The sequence below is a fragment of the Papaver somniferum genome, chromosome 2 (assembly GCF_003573695.1).
Source record: "Papaver somniferum cultivar HN1 chromosome 2, ASM357369v1, whole genome shotgun sequence".
Classification (NCBI taxonomy): domain Eukaryota; kingdom Viridiplantae; phylum Streptophyta; class Magnoliopsida; order Ranunculales; family Papaveraceae; genus Papaver; species Papaver somniferum.
Genome location: NC_039359.1, coordinates 73,924,748 through 73,942,711, shown reverse-complemented (window position 1 = coordinate 73,942,711; position 17,964 = coordinate 73,924,748). Strand labels below are relative to the sequence as shown.

The window sequence follows — 17,964 nt, the reverse complement described above, 5'->3', positions numbered from 1 at the left end:
TGTTATTTAACTTCCGATTATTGAAGGGCTTAGGAAAAAAAATTAATAAGGGATGAACTCTCTTTAGGTTTGGGTGATTGTATTTTATCTTATTGTTCGCCCCTAATTCCTTCGAGTGGCCCCTAAAAATGCAAGGTTAATAAAGTAAAAGTCCGGACCAATTTCCGATTTTTCTTGCAAAGAGAAAGACAGTAATGGACCGGGCCTGAGAATAAGGCCCACACCACCAACTCGGTAACACTAATGAACTACATTCACAATTTAGCGGTTGCAATGATGGTGATTGCTCAAAACACAACTGCTAGCTGCATAGACTTGTCTCCCAAATGGGGTGTATAGGATCTCAAAGTAGTTTGGCCGAGTAAATTATGTTTTAAAGCTACAATAAGCAAGATTCATCCGGCCCTAAGCTTCCCTCCAAATCCTAGAAGCCGAAGCTGACATTATGCAAACGAGAGGTACAAAGAAAATGCAGCTTGCCATCAAAAAAGATCACCAACTTGTACTGATCAAAAAAGAAAAAAAAAGAATTTATTAAAACGAAAAATTTAGAATGTTAGACCTGGAGGTGATGGTGGCAAATTTAATCCTACACTTTCTGACTCAAGTGCATAACCTCATTATCATCTGGAATGTACCTCGCAGACTTCTCCCCGAGATCTTCCAACGAAACAAAGCTATTCATGTGAGGAATTGCTTGAGCATATCTCCAATCTTCATTCCAGAGTTGAATTACATTTTCAGTGTCAGGGTCATAAAGAATGGGTACTTTACAGTCTCGCAAATCCCAATCCTCCCACATCAAAACATGGTTGTTATCAGTTACTGCAAATGGTTCATAATCCATAGATTCATTGAACTCACCTTTGTAGGCCATACTGAACTCCTTGATCCAAACCCAAAGGTTCGAGTCATCATTCTCGTCCACCGGGAAGTACCCAACATTCTCACTCTTCTTATGCTGCTCTTTTTTTAACATCCACATAACCAAACGCTTATCTTCCTTGCGCATGAAAGGATCGTCCTCATCTTTTACACACTTTTCAACTGTAACATGACATAGACACAAACAACCATTCAAGGAGACCAAACGTTTGTAGCCACGGTTAACGTCATTACACGGCGGCATTGGGATGGTACTAAACATCTCACCTGCTAAATCAAATACATTGATATACCAATAATCTCCAATACGCTCCGTCCAATAAAGTGCGTCGTTTGCATAGACCATTCTTTCTTGTTTAGTGTAACGTATTTCTCCTTTGTTTCTCCACCCACTGCCATCACCAAGGGCGTATACCTGAAAACTTCCGGACTCGTTGAATCGGTTGTACTGGTAAGCAACTTGAACAACCTTGTACTCATTGGTGGACTGGCAATAACCAAACCCACCAAAAACCTCAGGTCTTGATATTTCACCAAAATCCATCTCAGGAAGATAAACATATTCTCCTGTCATTGGATTGCATATGTACACAAGACACTGCGCATCATCTTTTCGAACAGGGAGGCAAACTAAACCATTGCAAGAACCAAATATAACAGGATTATGAGGTTTGTTTCTAATCAGCTTAACAGGAATGTTTCTGGATGTGCCTAAACCAAGATCTATTTTTGCAAGTGTCTTATAAGAAATTGGTTCATCATTATCAATACTTACCTCATCGCTATATCCTTGAAAAAGCTGGATTTCTTGGCAACGCCTTGCGCTTTTGCAAACTGCAAAAAGGAAACCTGGCTTTGGTTTTTGCAGCAGTTTCCTCCAAAGCTTGCACACTGCTCTACTCCTGGAGAAGAACTCGATAGGTATATGCAAAAGTATTTTTTCTGTAATATCTAAATTCGTATTGTTGATTAACCCATTGCTGTTTGCAAGAGTCTGAAGCGATTCCCTTCTTTTACTGGATCTGTGATTTTCTTTCATGATTTTTTGGTATGTTTTGAATAAAAATTATTCTTCTTGCATCGCAATTGCATCAGTATATATGGATGAAGGCAGGATGATCCCAGGCGTTACCGAAATCAACTCCCCCAAACTGAAGCAGGAATTAAAAACCAGGGCGTGATCGAATATAACGCATATTAAGAAATTTTGGCCGTTTCTGATATATCGATATACGCCTTTTAAGGCGCCCCAAAATAACTGCCAAGTGTTAAATTTGGACCGGACCAGTGTTGTCCAAAGAGTGGACCGGCAAGTAATGTGGCAAGCGGAGGGCATGCAACTGTCTTTGTTCCGCCACTCAATGTCGCCTGATCTTATTTCAACAATACAATAAAAAAAATAAAAAACCGATCTTAAAATTTTGTTGGTTTTTGTTTTGTTTTTACAAATTATTATGTTATATTGTATAACGATTATCTTAATTGAACAGGTTGTGGTGTTAGTCTACCAGCGAGTTTCATGGATAACCTAGCCAAAAAGGTCGAAATGAATTGGGGTTGAGATTGTGTCACAAGGGAGAAAACTAACTCTACCTTACATGTTAATTTCTGCAATATTATGATATTGGGTGCTTGAACCTGGAACCTCCTCGAACGCACGAATCTTTGAAAACGAGGATGACCGGCTGATCTTAAAAAAAGAAATTGTCGCCTAATCCACTTGTTTCGCAAGATTTTGTGAAATTTTAGAGGTAGTACACGCCCATCCGTCGCCCAAACTGGTCGCCCATTTTTCGCCTGGGCTACAATTTTGACCACCATGAATATTTCTTTTTTTGACCATCATGAATTGTGTCACTTCATTAGACTAGCAGCCTTTTTGACTCGAAAAGAAGTATAAAGAAAGTTGATCTTACCAACTCCATTAGTCATGAGATTGCAGGAGTTTTCACGCTTACGTCCCACGTGCATCACGAGTATCCATCCACTGCCTATATGTAACTTTAATTCTCACTCCTAGAATTCCCAAACAAGAATTCAAAATACACAGAGATCGGGCTAGAGTGTTTGCAAAAAAAAATACAAAGATCATGGAAATCAAACTAGAAGATCAAGAACAAGAAATGAGAAACCAAGGTCATGTATGGAACATAATCTGTGGTAGTGTAGATTCATCAGTACTTAAATGTACAATTGAGTTAGGCATTCTTGATACAATTCACAACTCATCCAAACCCATGACATTATCTTCCTTATCATCAGCATCACCATCTTTATCTACACTCAAAGCTGAAAACTTGTACAGATTATTGAGACACTTATCTCATATGAATCTTATTGCTGTCAATTCAACCGAAGGAAACGAGATATTTTCTTTAACAGGTATATCTAAATTACTGCTTAAGAATCAAGAAAGAAGTTTGAAAGATTGGGTTCTCGGTATCGACGATGAGCATTCCATTAACGGGTGGCATGAGTTAACCGATTATTGTTTATCGGCCGACGATGCACCCACTCCTTTTGTGAAGTTGCACGGGAAGATCATGTGGGAATTAGCTGAAGAAGTTCCTGAAGTTAATGCACTTATTAATAATGCTATGGCTTGTGATACTAGGATGGTAATGCCTGCATTTGTGCAAGGTTGTGATAGTATCTTGAAGGGTATTAAGAAGTTAGTCGACATCGGTGGTGGCACCGGAGCTGCTATGAGTTATGTTGTTAAGGCTTATCCTGAGATAAAGTGCATGGTTTTTGACCTGCCTCACGTTGTTGCTGCTGCACCGGAGATTCCAGGTGTGGAAATGGTTGGTGGCGACATGTTTGAATCCATTCCCCCTGCTGATGCTCTTTTATTGAAGGTATGATTTAGTTATCAAGTGGCCTTACTATGCGAAATTTTTTTTAGAAAATGTGCATGAAACAGGATTCATATTATTGATGGATGGTTAATTTGTTTCCTTTGTTTTGATAGTTCATGCTTCATAACTGGAAAGACGCAGAATGCATAAAACTACTAAAGAGGTGTAAGGAGGCAATTCCTGCCGATCAAGGGAAAGTTATCATAATAGAAATGGTTTTGGATCAAGACGAAGATGACAATGATTTGACACAAGCTAGATTGAGTCTTGATCTAGATATGATGCTGAGTTCAGGAGGAAAAGAAAGGACCAAAGATGAATGGAGAATTTTACTTGAAGAAGCTGGTTTCAGTAAGATTGAATTCATTCCTATTTTTGCTATTCAGTCGGTTATTGTCGCATATCCTTAGGCAAAACATTGGCAAGTTCATTTCATTAAAAAAAATAGTTCAATTCAAACTTTTGTTTTTTAGCCAACCAGAGCTAGTCCACGAGCCTGGTTTTGTCCATCTGGCTCAAGGTTAGCGGGTCGAGTCTCCTGGGAATCTCACAAAGGCCCCTCTTTTGTTATCAAAAGCTTATTTGTTTTCGTCAGTTCAATGGCATAAAAATTTCCCTTTCCTTTGGTCATATTTCTCTACTGTAAACTTTGCACAGGACATAAATTCCAATGTTTGATTAAAAATGCTAGCAAGCAGTTTGAACGGAAAGGCTTGCGGTGCAAATATTAAAGGACCAAGTGGTGTGAGCACCTTGATTTCAAAGACGAAATCGTGGCCTTTGCGCAGAAAATTGGCCAATCTACCATTGTTTTCGGGTTCTAGTGATTAATTTTGTACATGAAGCCAAACAAACCCATTTCACGGAGAAATTCCTGGATTTTTAATCAAGGCTGAATTGGGGGTCCTGGAAAAATAGTTGGGGATCCTAGCTACAGGACAAAAAAAGGTCATGAAATAGTATTTTGGAGTTATTCCTTATCGCATTTTTTTTTTAAAATGGTTAAACTACCCCAAATCATTAGTGTTAATTGAGTGTTAATTAGTTTAGTTAGATTAAAATCAGATTTAGGGATAAAATTTTGATAAAAGAAAAATTGTGTTTTTGTGTTGTGGAGAGGAAGAAGTTGAGTTTTGGGGGGGAAATTTAGGGTTATTTGAAATGAGTGATTCTAGTGGAGGAATCCTGTTGCTCAAAATGAAGGAACCAATCCTCAAAATGAAGAACCCGAAGCTCAAAACAATCAGGTAAACTTCCTATACTGTTCAAATTGTATGAATGATGCTCCAAGTGGTCGATTCATGTACACTATGCAACTACTCAGAGTGAGGGTCGTTAAGTTGCGAGGGTAATAAACGAACGACTCTAAGAAGTCGTCAATTACTTGACACAACCTTTGACGACTCAAACCTGCAACTTTTGCAGGTTATGAAAAATCGTCAACCAAGTGTGATATAATTGACGACTCCAGCTAGTTAGGTCACACAGAGACATTTAACTTAATATGTTTAGAACCCAACGACTCTAAAACTTTTTACTTTCCGAAGATGTTACTCTTAGGGTCGTTAATTTGACACTCTTATATACCGACGACCCTAACGAGCCATTTCATAGATTAACGAGAGTCAGTCATTCCCCACATGTATAAATAGTAACGACTATGTCACTTGCGGCTCGAGCCACTTATGGCAGGGAATTGTCGTGATGGTAATCAAAATCGTGGTTGTGGAGTCTGTGGCTCGAGCTGATTGCTGCCATCGATGGTCATTGTACTGAGAAGAGATATTGAGGATTACTCGAGTCTGCGTTGAGCATTGGGTTGCTGCCAGCGATAAAAGGTAATGGATGAATGATGATCGGAATATGATTGTTGCTGTCATTGGCAAGCATGGCAGCAATGGAGCTCAGGTGATGGAAGAGACGATAATGGAGTTCGAGTAGAGTTTGGAGCCGCGACTTCGATGCCAGTGATGATGGATGATCGGTGGTGATCGTGATGATGAAGGGTGGTGCTGTTGTTCATGGATTCTTGGAGCTCGAGTTTGAGTTGTTGCTGTCACTAGCTACTGAAGGCAGTGAAGATGAGCATTGAGATGCTGTCATTATTTACAGTAGATGATGGATCATATGAGAACAAATTGCTGCCATCGTGATCAGAGATCGGGAGCTCGAGTTGGACAGAATGATAGAAAGAAGAGCAGCAGGGATTTTTGGTGGTTAATTGACTCGAGAAGAGTAGTTTGCTTTCTCTGATGGTTCGAAACTGTGGTGGTTATCGGTGATCGATGGCATGGAGAACTGAGAAGAAGAACTCGAGCATGGCAGTGATGAAAATGGGTCGATGGAAGAATGATTTATGATGCTGCCATTAATGTAAAGCCATGGAAGAGTTTCTAGTGAATATATCATTTAAACTCAGTTGAGTTCACCGAGAGATAATAGGTTTGTCGAGATTTGTGGCGCTGTGGCTAATGAGCCAGGGAAGAACGGTGAATAGATTATTTGGAGAGACGACAATAAATGATTAACCGGTGAGTGATTGGTAGTTGGCTGCTGTTGTGGAAAAAGATGGAAAATAGAGTTTAGCTGAGAAGAGATGGAAGTCAGGGACGCGACAAAGTTGAGCTGAAAATTTGGAATTCATTTTCGTTGCATAAGAAGTGTTTTCCTGCCGGTAAAAATGATTTTATAATCAACAACAAGCTGAAAATAATTTAATCTTAAGTTTTTAAACGAGCTTATTATACTTGCATGATGGTGGGATGAAGTGGTTAAATGCATATGGACGCATCCGTAATCTTCAAGCTATATCTTATAAAGCAACTATTGCGTCTTTTTTATCGAAGTGATTGAATGTCGATATGCATACGGTATGGCTGCATCATTTCTTATTTCTTTGCTCCATGTGTTTGTTTGGCGTACTCCAAATGCATCCTAATCAAGCATTTGGGGAAAATGGGTGTAGAACGGCTTCATATGATTCGACATGCATTTTAATGCTAATCTGGCTTGTCTTGGACCGCTGCAGGTCAGGTAGGAGTTGGGAATATTTAGACATATTTAGAGTCGGCATGCAAAATTTATAAAACCAAATAATCCTTCAACATCGTTAACGACTTCAAAAATTTGACATGACGACCCTTCAACATAGTTAACGACTACAATCATTTGACATGACGATCCTTCCTATTTTTTGAACAGAGAACAAACAATTTTTATCATATAGAGTCGTTATTTATTGGCGACCCTATCACTATTTGGGACAGAGAGGTGGTTCTGCATAAGACAGAGTCGTTCATATTTAAAAAGGGTCGTCGAGAAGAATCATTGACGATTTAGAAATTCCTGGACGACACTATTTTATGGCAGAAAACCAGGTTTAGGGTCATTATCTACTACACCCTAATGGTTAACGATTTTTCATCAATTCACTATGCATATCAAAAACCAGGTTTTGGAAGTCCTCTATTTTTTATGGGATGGGTATAAATTGGGTGAGGCCCCTAATTATTTTCCATGCGCCCCATGTTTTTAATCCTCAAACAAAAAGGAAACCGGATTAGTACTACTGGAGTCACTGCAACACTTGCGTTTCATCTTTGCCAAATTTGTGCGGAAAGTATTGCTAGACAAGTTTATCTTTCCTTATGCCTACACAAATTAAAAAGTGCTAAAACAAGACATAGTGGCCACAATAAAGAACAGATTCCATTGATTCTTTTCTGGTCCTATGTTTGGTGGAGCAAAATAAACCTTTTCTCCTACGGATGAATGTCAAAGAATCCCTAGGAGCTTTTTCAAAAAAAAAAAAAAAAGAATCCCCAGGAGGATGAATGGAATGCACGGCTTGTCATACACGTGCTAGTGGTGAGCAATTTAGACCCAACCTTGCTGGTACCTATTGAACAGAACTTCCGTTTGTGCATTTTCCGAAGTTGATGAGGATTTGACACGAGCTATCCTTTCGGGAGGAAAAGAAAGGACTAAAAATGACCTATTTTGTGCTATTCCCTTGGATATGCAGCACCCGCCTCACTCCCACTGAATAACAGTTCCACTTCAAAAAAAAAACATTTTTTTGACTTGTCAGATTAGAGATCCTTGACCTTGATGGTTATTGCACTAAAGCAATTGCAACTACAACCCCCATCGCCACATTAAAACCCAACGTTTAGTTTAAGAAAAATGCTAACTTGTTATTCTTTGCCCAGCAAACCGCAAGAACTTCGCATATGTACCATTGTTTTCTGGTCTCAGTGATGAATTTTGCGCCTAAAGCCGAAAAAATGGAAAAAAAATACAGTAAATGTTGAGATTATTAGTCCCACATTGTATGGGAAATTAAGATCCTGCGGTTTATAATCTCTTAGAGCCTCTCCATTCATTGCCAATTGGTTTTGAGTTGGATGCCCGTATTCTAACATGGTATCAGAGCAGGCTATTTGCGACGAGTCATTGACCGTGCATTTACTCCGTGTCACCCGATTTATTGTCCACGTGTTAGACCCTACGAGGCTACACGTGAGGGGCGTGTTGAGATTATTAGTCCCACATTGTATGGGCAATTAAGATCCTGCGGTTTATAATCTCTTAGAGCCTCTCCACTCATTGCCAATTGGTTTTGAGTTGGATGCCCATATTCTAACAATGTTGTTATGCATAAAATGTTATGCAGTATGCATAAGATGTTATGCAGTCAATATTGGATCTGCATAAGATGTTATGCAGTTAAACAATGTGTGATGCAGGGTATGTGTTGTTAACTAAACAGTTTAAAGAAGAAACCCAGTTTAACGTGGTTCGGCTATAGCCTACGTCCACGGGAGAAGAATGATTAGGGTTTCTTATTATCAATGGAGGTTTTACAAGACGTGTATATATATATCCTATACATGCCACATATTCGTATAGATAGCAACATATCTAGAGAATATTTTCTTGCAGTGTAAGTCAATCATAAATAGAGAAACCAAATATTCTCCTTTGTTCCAACACTCCCCCTCAAGTTGGTGCGAAGATATCAATGAAGCCCAACTTGGATAGAATTCCATTGAATTGCTTGACAGGTAAACCCTTAGTAAAAACAGCTGCCAGTTGTTGATGACTACGAACGAAGGGAGTGCATATTACTTTGGCCAATACCTTCTCTCTAAAAAAATGACAATCCGCTTCTATGTGCTTTGTACGCTCATGAAAGGTGCGATTTGATGCGATTTGTATCGGTGCTTGATTGTCACAGAACATCTTAGCTGGCTGTGGTGACAGAAAACCCAAATCTTTAAGTAATGCTCGCAGCCAAACAATCTCACATGTTGTTGAAGCCATGGCTCTGTATTCTGCTTCAGCACTTGATCGAGAAACAACATTTTGTTTCTTGCTTCTCCATGTAACCAGATTACCACCAAAGAATATGCAATACCCTGTTGTTGATTTACGATCAACTGGACATCCAGCATAATCAACATCTGAATATGTTGTTATACAGTAGCTAGAAATTGAATAGGCTTCATTCTTTGTCATCAAAACTCCTCTTCCTGGTGATCCTTTTAAATACTGTAGAATCCTAGTTACTGCATTCAAATGTTTAACACGAGGTGTATGCATATAACGACTGACTAAGCTTACTGCATGTGCTATGTCAGGTCTGGTAACAGTGAGATAAATTAACTTGCCTACTAACCTTTGATATGACCCAATGTCACTTAACACATCACCATCATTATCAAGTTTGTTGCCATTTTCTGTAGGAGTATCACAAGGCTTTACTCCCATTTTTCCTGTAGCCTTCAGCAGGTCCAACACATATTTTCTTTGATTCAGAAAAATACCCTTCTTTGAGTAAGCAACTTCTAATCCCAGGAAATACTTCAGTATTCCTAAATCCTTGATGTCAAATCTGGAATGAAGCATTGCTTTAAGATTTCTAATTTCTTGTTGATTGTATCCTGTAATTACAAGGTCATCAACATACACTAGAACTATAGTTGTACCAAGATTACTTCTTTTAATAAACAAGGAAGAATCGGCAGAGCTCCTTTTGAACTTATTATGGATGAGTACTGAACTTAGCTTTGCATACCATGCACGTGGTGATTGCTTTAAACCATATATTGCCTTCTTAAGCTTGCAAACCATATTTCTCTCTCCTTCTCGAGGGTGTCCAGGTGGTATACTCATATACACCTCTTCTTCTAGATCACCTTGTAAGAATGCATTCTTCACATCCATTTGAAACAATTTCCAATCTTTATTAACTGCAAGAGACATAAGAAAACGAAACGTATTCATCTTTGCAACTGGTGCAAAGGTTTCTATGTAGTCTTCTCCATATCTCTGAGTAAAACCTCTTGCCACTAATCTTGCCTTATGACGCTCAATAGTTCCATCAATCTGTATTTAATTTTGTACACCCATCTACATCCAACAGTCTTCTTCCCGGGAGGCAACTTGACAATACTATATGTATTATTTACATCTAAGGCACGTAACTCATTCTCCATTGGTGCCCTCCATTTTGGATTAGACTTTGCTTCATTGTAGTTTTTAGGTTCTTGATGACTGGATATAGCACTTAGAAATGCAGAGTGTGAGGAACCTACATGATCATAAGTTAAATGTGCTTGTATAGGATACGCAGTGGAATGATATGTAAAGAAATCTTTGTATTTCTCTGGAGCCATCTTCTCACGACTTGAGGTTCTAACAATTGGTACCACTGGTTGATGATCTGGTGGAACCATAACCTCAGTTTCTGGAACTTGATGCGGCACATCTTGTAGTCCTGTATTATCATCAGTAACACTAACATTATTGTTTGAAGCTTCTTCATGAACTGCTTCGTTATTCACATCCAATACTGCATTAGGTACGTCCACCAACTCTACCTCATCACCATTATCTCTGTGGTAATCTGTTGCAGTAGGTATCTCATTAATAACTGGTAGTGGTGGCAAATCTGTATAACACTCCACCTGAGACCGACTGCCAGAATCACACTGAAAATAAGCCATTGTTTCATCAAACACAACATCACGATAAATCTGTAGCTTTCTAGTGGGTGGATGATAACAAATATATACTTTCTTTGTAGATGAGTAACCAAAGAACATACACTTAGTTGCCCGTGAATCCAGTTTATCATGATGCTTAGCCTGTAAATGTACATAACAAACACAACCGAAAACTCTGAGATGAGAAATGCCAAGTTGATGATGTTTTAAACCTCTAATGGAGATTTGAACTCAAGCACACGACTAGGCAGACGATTTATCAAGTAAGTGGCCGTCAGAGAACCATGAGACCAGAATTTCTTTGGAACATGCATCTGAATCATAAGAGCACGGGTTGTTTCCAGAATATGACGAAGTTTCCTTTCAGCAACACCATTTTGCTGTGAAGTACCAACACAGCTAGTTTGATGGATAATACCATGACTACGCAAATAACCTGGAAGAGGGCCTTTGACAAACTCAGTGCCATTATCTGATCTAAAAATTTTAACCTGTGCATCAAATTGGTTGCGTATCATACAATAAAAATCCGCAAATACAGATGAAACTTCAGTTTTGGATTTGAGTAAATAGATCCATGTAGCACGTGACCAATCATCTATAAAGATAACAAAATATTTATACCCATCATAAGCATCAATTGGAGCAGGACCCCGTAAATCATAATGAATTAATTCAAAGGCATGGTAGCTCGAGTCACAGATTTAGGAAATGGAAAACGAGATTGTTTAGAAAACTGGCAAACATCACAGACTTGAGACTGAACAGAAAATGTGGGAAAAATCCTAGACAAAACACGACTGGAAGGATGTCCAAGTCTTTGATGATAAAGGAACTGCGGAGTTGATCTTTGAGTGAGACATGTCATGTCACTAGAGCGTAACAGGTACAATCCATGAGAAAATATGCCTCTACCAATCGTCTTCTTCGTCTTTCGATCCTGAAAGATGACCGAGGTAGGGGTAAATGTAACATCACAATTCAGAGAATTAGTGATTTGACCAACAGATAACAACTGAGTAGGAAACGAGGGAACAACAAGTGCATTAGATGGCGGACAATCTGGAAAAAAATGCACTTTCCCACTGCCCATCACAGGAGCAGTAGAGCCATTAGCAACAGACACATTTTTATGAGAGCTGCGAATAAATGCATGAACTGACGAAGGATCATTTGCCATATGATCTGTAGCTCCTGAATCAATAATCCAAATATGGCGGTTGGAAACAAGCGTAGTAAGAAAGGCTAGCAGGTTACCTGAAGTATGGTTGGCCTTGCGCTCATTATTATTACCCAACTGGTGAAAGAAATCCTTCAACTGGTGTATAGTAAAGGATGAATTATCAGCTACAACAGCTCGAGCAAGCTTATTTTTGTCAAAATTAGCTTTAAGATGAGGATAAATATCCCAACACCGATCCTTGGTGTGACCAGTTTTATTACAATGATCACAATGAAAAACTTCTCTCTTACCCTTAGCACGAGAATTCTTGTCCATGGCTCTGCGTTTATCATCTCTGGAGCTCAGAAGAGCACTGGATTCAGCAGCATCCAGGTCTACAATGTTTTTAGAAACAGGATTCATAACTTTCTTACGTGTTTCTTCACGCTGCACAGACGCACAGACACTAGACAAACTTGGAAATTCAGCACTCATGAGAATAATGCTTCTAAGAGATTCATACTCTGATGCGAGGCTACTGAGCACATCGAAAATTTTGTCCTCCTCAACCCTCTTCAAGAGAATTTTGGCATCAGTTGTATGAGGAAGATATGTATCCAGTTCATCCCACTTCTTTTTTAAATAACCAAAATGCTCAGTAAAACTTTTCGTACCTTGTGCAGCCTCAGCAATCTCACGTTTCAGCTCAAACACCCGAGCAGCATTATTCCGTAAGCCATACAGACTAGAAACAGACTTCCACAAATCCTTTGCAGACTCTGAAAACGAGAAAATTTCAGAAATATGTGGTTCCATCGACTGGAGAAGCCACGTGCGAACCAGTTGATCATCAGCAATCCAATCTTCATACTTTGGATCTTTAGCATCTGGACAAGTACTATTCTCACCAATATACCCAGATTTTCTTTTACCCCCAAGAGCAAGAGCAGCAGCCCTAGACCAGCTGACATAATTGACATCGTTCAGCAAGACAGAGGTTAAACGCAAACTAGTATTATGATCTGATTGTGCCATAGTAAACACACAGAGAAACGAAACTTGATTACAGAGAAACGTCCAGGATCGTTAACGATCCTATGATACCATGTTGTTATGCATAAGATGTTATGCAGTATGCATAAGATGTTATGCAGTCAATATTGGATCTGCATAAGATGTTATGCAGTTAAACAATGTGTGATGCAGGGTATGTGTTGTTAACTAAACAGTTTAAAGAAGAAACCCAGTTTAACGTGGTTCGGCTATAGCCTACGTCCACGGGAGAAGAATGATTAGGGTTTCTTATTACCAATGGAGGTTTTACAAGACGTGTATATATATATCCTATACATGCCACATATTCGTATAGATAGCAAGATATCTAGAGAATATTTTCTTGCAGTGTAAGCCAATCATAAATAGAGAAACCAAATATTCTCCTTTGTTCCAACAGTAAACTATCAAAGTCCCATATTAGTTACCAATCTAGCAGTGAAAATTATTTTGTCTTATAAGAATTTTGATAAGCACGTGAAATTTGGTAAATCCTACAACAGTAATGAAGAGCAAAAACTTCCTCGGCTTTTCTGTCTTCAAACAGAAAGGAACTGGACTACCGAGTCACTTCACACTTATATTATTTGCCTTTTCATCTTTGCCAAATTTGTGCAGAAAGCTAGCTAGACTATGTATGTAATGATCTTTATGCCCATACTACCTAGAAAAGCAATTTTTGACCTTGTCAAATTATAAAGCCTGATAATTCATTTGCAACCACTGCTCTAAAGCAAGACAAACTTTCAACTACAACCCCACATGGCCGGCCCACAATAAAGAACCATATTCCGCTGGAAAACAGTTTGATTCTTTTCTCATCTTATACCTTATACCTTTGGTGCACCAAAATATACCCTTTTCCAAAATGAAAATCCACTTACTTTCATTATCAACTTTTGAAATAAAATGCTCATAAAAAAGGGGAAAAAAATTAGAAATAGATGTCAGAATATGGGAATCCAACTCAAAACCAATTGAATACGAATGAAGTGGCTTTACTCTAAAAATTATAAACCGCGGGATCTTAGATAACCCAGATAATGTAGGACTAATAGTCTCAGCAAGAAATTTGTGTAAATTGAGTCGATCCAATTTCAAAATGCACAAAATGGAGCATATTTCAGCAATATGTACATCAACTTAGCCTGCAAGAGTGATAACAATAATCTGGCAAGAATTGTGCACTGTTTTTGTACAATCAGCTTAACACCGCATCTCCAAAAGAAAATCTTCGAGAGTTGAAAGTAGACTTGCATTTAGACCCAGCCTTGCTTGTACCTATCAAAAAGATCTTCGGTCTGTGCATTCTTGAAAGCGCAGCAACCAATAACATAAATGACAATTAGTATCACCACTGAAATGATCAAAACCACATTAGCTTTCCTCCATTCCTTCCTAAGGTTTCCCAGAAGACCAGCTTTGCAAGAATTGCATCCGTAGCATAGTTGAGACTGATCATTGTTCCAGGCATAACAATCTGGATCTGCGGTGGGATTCGTCGGGTTAAGCCATAAAATCGGATTCACGTACCCGTATCCGCAAACCGTCGGCGGCTTACAGCATCCTGACTGTAGAGAGAAAATAAGGACAAATGTTACCTAACTAATAATGGACTAATAGACAATTATAATGGCAAACAAAAACAATAATAATGGGTTCACGTATGAATTGAAAATGTCATGTACATTATTTCTTTAATCAATGATTCACGTCAACTCCTATTTGAAGCCCCCCATACCTCAATGATTTTACCTTTGTTTAAACTTTAATCATGCTCATCAAGAAGAATTAATATGAAAGGACAGAACAACCTTTCTAAGGCAAACAAAACTCATGATATATTGTAAGTGATTTTTGACTACTATCTCAATAGAGTAGGTATATGTAATGTACCTAGACTACCATTTTATAACAATTAGGCAGGAAAACAAGTGATTAGGAATTAAATCATCAAAAATTCTCACCGAATCAAGAGAAAAACCACAAAGGGGCAGGTCTTATTGGGACCCACTAATTAAAAAAAAATCTGTGAAAGATGGTTTTGCTTTAGTTTTTCCCCCACGATTTGTATAGAACCACTGTTAAATCATTTGTTGGAGTATGTCAGTTCATGCATACCTTACATGATTAGACTAGCAGAATACAACAAGAAGATGTCCAAATCACATATGACTAATGGAAAAATTTGCTAAAATTTCACCAAAAGAGCTTACGTGATAACTGTATATTTTATTGTTCATCCTTTCTACACACTCAGAAAAACTCTAAATTATGTACTTCTGCTGAATTTTTAGGAGACGTGGTTTGAAACCACGAGCTTGTGAAACCTCACTTTCACAGCCAATAACCGGATTTACCCTCCCTGAAAAATTCTAAATTTCATTTTGGTGGGTTAATCATTTTGTGAAAAGCAAATAGAATGAGAGTACCAAAACTAATTATGGCTTATGGGACAATGTTATTTTTCTATACTAAAGTAATGATGGATTAATGCGGCCGAATACCAAGACTTGACTAATTTTAATGTTTAGGTCTATGATGATTTGGTACCTTCCTTGCTTTATGATAAAGTACCTTGTATTTCATGTGCAAATAGATACCATAGTCCAAAATGACTAAGCCACCGTGAGTTTTACTTTCCCGGTGGGTAAATATGGTTGTTAGCTATGAAAGTCAAGCTTCGTTGCCCATAAGTTTTCGTTTCTCACGGTCAATTTAAAATTACGTCTCAAACAAAAAAACACATCATCCATGGTAAAAATTCCAAAACATCATTAATGGTAAAAATTTCACGAGAAAGAATGATAAATTTCTCCCCATGGATGTAGTGTAGACAATGGACCATAGAGTTATTACCACTGTTAAAAGCTATGTGGCTTAAAAACATCTAGCATTATCTAATCACATTATCTGCCACATCCCCTATTTCAACTTTAGCGTCAAACACAAATTACCATTACGTCGACCCTTCTAAGCATAAAACGCGTTAGCTATAGTGCCATACTTTGTGGTTTTCATGGTTGGTTAAAAACAAGTCAGTAACTTTTAAGCAAACCCTAGTTACATGCCCAATTCAACACCCAAAAGTTGAAGAACAGAGAAGTAAAAATTCTTACCTGAAGAGGAGATATATCATGGGACATGAAAAACTGATCAGCAGAAACATAATTATGCTGAGAAACCTTATCACAAACATTAGAAGCAGAAAGACAAGTCTTGATTTTCCCCCAGTTCCCACCTTTATTCACATAATTCTGCAACCAATTATTAAACCCATCAAGCTTATACTCTTTGTAACCTCTGCCGGGAACCAGAAAACTTCCGTCCGGTCTCGTAACGATGAACGCGAAAACGACGGCAAAGAGAAGAGCAACAATAAGAATAGACATACAGAAAAGATGACAAGCTAGAAGACCCGGTTTGTTCCAATAAGCACCAACGAAACCAGCTAATGAAACGAAGAGGATTAGTATTCCTATGAAGAGAATTGGCCACCGGAATAGACTTATGCATTCGTTGTCTGGTTTTGATGATAACCAAATTCCTGAACCGATTATGGGTATTGAGCAGAGTAGTGCTATGAAGTTTAGAAGTGCTGTGATGTTGTTGCTTAGTGCCATTTCCTACGGATTTGATTTTTTTTGGGAGAGAATTGGGATCTAAATTGTGATGGTGGTGGTGGTTGTGGATGTGGGTTAGAGAGACTTTTGAGTTTTGGGACTTGTCTTTGTGAATGGGTTAAAAGTGCTGGTTACTCAAGTAGTACTACACCGTGGAAAAGAGTGAAGTTTCTATTCTTTTTCGATTGAAGACTTGTGGAAAGTTCTCACTTATGGATAGTTGGTGCTTCCGTTGGACTTTTTTTTTTTCTCCAGTATGGAGTTGAGTTTGTTACTGTAATTGCAAATTATTTTATTTTTGTATAAATTTTAAGAGTATGTTTGGTAACAAGGAGTAGTATAAGTTTTACGACACTCTTTACGAAAAGTTATAAGTTAATTTTGGAGCAGAATTTCAATAAATTCTAGAAGTAAAAAGGATCCTACTTTTTGTCAAGCAATTGTTCTCTTTTGCTTTTCGTTTATGAAACCTGCCAAGATCCGGGTATACTCATTGTTAATCCATCTAAGATATTGTGTTGAGGGGTGTCTAAAAGATGCTAAAAGACCAAACTGTCCTTACTATTTTCATCCAAATTTAAACCATGCCGACTAAAACTAAAACCTAAAAATTATCAAAACAATTTTCAATATCTATTTAAAACTCTAAATGATGAAATCAAAAAAAAAAAAAAAATCAAATGAAGCAAAAAATACATACGGGGTTTCTGTACCCAATCTCAAACAATTAATGTGTAGTTCATGCTACAAATATATATGGTTTATGGATCATTATGTAAAGGGGAGTGGTTTTCATGTGAGATTAAAGTATTGACTAAGGGGGAGTAATATATATCACCATAGTATTGTTGTCAAAGTTGTGATACAATTGAACTTTGATGTTGTATAATAATATTATGACATTGTATAACAATGATTGAGGGCAACTATTTTTTCATTGTTATTGCTACCGATCTTCAACAACTATGATGTTGAATTGAACATCTATGGAATCATGGGAGTACTTGGAAGTGACGAAGATTTCGAGTATCGTTGAAGAACCAAGAAGATCAAGCATTTGGATGAGAAGCTATAATGTCTTATTTATTTTGTAATTCATATGTATTGATAGTTTTGATCACTAACATTGAAAAACAAGCTTTAATACATACTCAGTTTGAGATTGGGTACAAAATCATACCCAATTTCGAACCCTTTATTCCACATTTTTATCAAAAGTTGGCAAAGTATTTTTTTTTTTGTCGACCCTGCCGACTAATAAATGATTCCACAACGCCGGCAGGGTATTTTTTGTCGACCTTACCAACTAATACTAATCGGCAGCTTCCTAAGTTGAATATCGTGATAGATTCTCATCTCTGAAATTAGCATTT

At 38.0% G+C, this 17,964-nt stretch overlaps 3 protein-coding genes and 1 long non-coding RNA gene across 6 annotated transcripts; 2 read left to right on the top strand and 2 right to left on the bottom strand.

The window, feature by feature from the left end:
* Positions 1–280: 280 nt before the first annotated feature.
* Positions 281–2,063, bottom strand: LOC113353535 (F-box protein At3g07870-like). Of its 3 annotated transcripts, XM_026597108.1 has the most exons (3): positions 865–2,063; positions 639–714; positions 281–505 (listed from the first exon to the last, which is right to left on the bottom strand). In XM_026597108.1, the coding sequence occupies exons 1-3, from the start codon at positions 1,922–1,924 to the stop codon at positions 493–495; spliced, it is 1,149 nt and encodes a 382-aa protein (XP_026452893.1). In that variant the 5' UTR covers positions 1,925–2,063; the 3' UTR covers positions 281–492. The 3 variants fall into 3 exon arrangements, with proteins under 3 accessions (XP_026452893.1, XP_026452891.1, XP_026452892.1); XM_026597106.1 differs by having other exon boundaries at positions 639–2,063; XM_026597107.1 differs by lacking the exon at positions 281–505 and having other exon boundaries at positions 510–714.
* Positions 2,064–2,918: 855 nt separating this feature from the next.
* On the top strand, positions 2,919–4,373 carry LOC113348043 ((RS)-norcoclaurine 6-O-methyltransferase-like). Its single transcript, XM_026591733.1, has 2 exons — positions 2,919–3,743; positions 3,857–4,373. Exons 1-2 carry the CDS (start codon positions 2,976–2,978, stop codon positions 4,151–4,153), a joined length of 1,065 nt encoding a protein of 354 aa, XP_026447518.1. The 5' UTR covers positions 2,919–2,975; the 3' UTR covers positions 4,154–4,373.
* A 499-nt stretch (positions 4,374–4,872) lies between these two features.
* On the top strand, positions 4,873–6,800 carry LOC113348042. Its single transcript, XR_003359433.1, has 2 exons — positions 4,873–4,990; positions 5,436–6,800. It is a non-coding gene; the product is annotated as an uncharacterized LOC113348042 (long non-coding RNA).
* A 7,121-nt stretch (positions 6,801–13,921) lies between these two features.
* Positions 13,922–16,825, bottom strand: LOC113348041 (tetraspanin-2-like). Its single transcript, XM_026591732.1, has 2 exons — positions 16,088–16,825; positions 13,922–14,539 (listed from the first exon to the last, which is right to left on the bottom strand). Exons 1-2 carry the CDS (start codon positions 16,589–16,591, stop codon positions 14,228–14,230), a joined length of 816 nt encoding a protein of 271 aa, XP_026447517.1. The 5' UTR covers positions 16,592–16,825; the 3' UTR covers positions 13,922–14,227.
* Between the last annotated feature and the right edge of the window lie 1,139 nt (positions 16,826–17,964).

Coding starts and splice junctions, on each gene's coding strand:
- LOC113348043 (XM_026591733.1), top strand. CDS start 2,976: ATGGAAATCAAACTAGAAGATCAAGAACAAGAAATGAGAAACCAAGGT. Junction 3,744..3,856: donor CTGATGCTCTTTTATTGAAG/GTATGATTTAGT, acceptor TTGTTTTGATAG/TTCATGCTTCATAACTGGAA.
- LOC113348041 (XM_026591732.1), bottom strand. CDS start 16,591: ATGGCACTAAGCAACAACATCACAGCACTTCTAAACTTCATAGCACTA. Junction 14,540..16,087: donor ATGATATATCTCCTCTTCAG/GTAAGAATTTTT, acceptor TTCTCTCTACAG/TCAGGATGCTGTAAGCCGCC.
- LOC113353535 (XM_026597106.1), bottom strand. CDS start 1,924: ATGAAAGAAAATCACAGATCCAGTAAAAGAAGGGAATCGCTTCAGACT.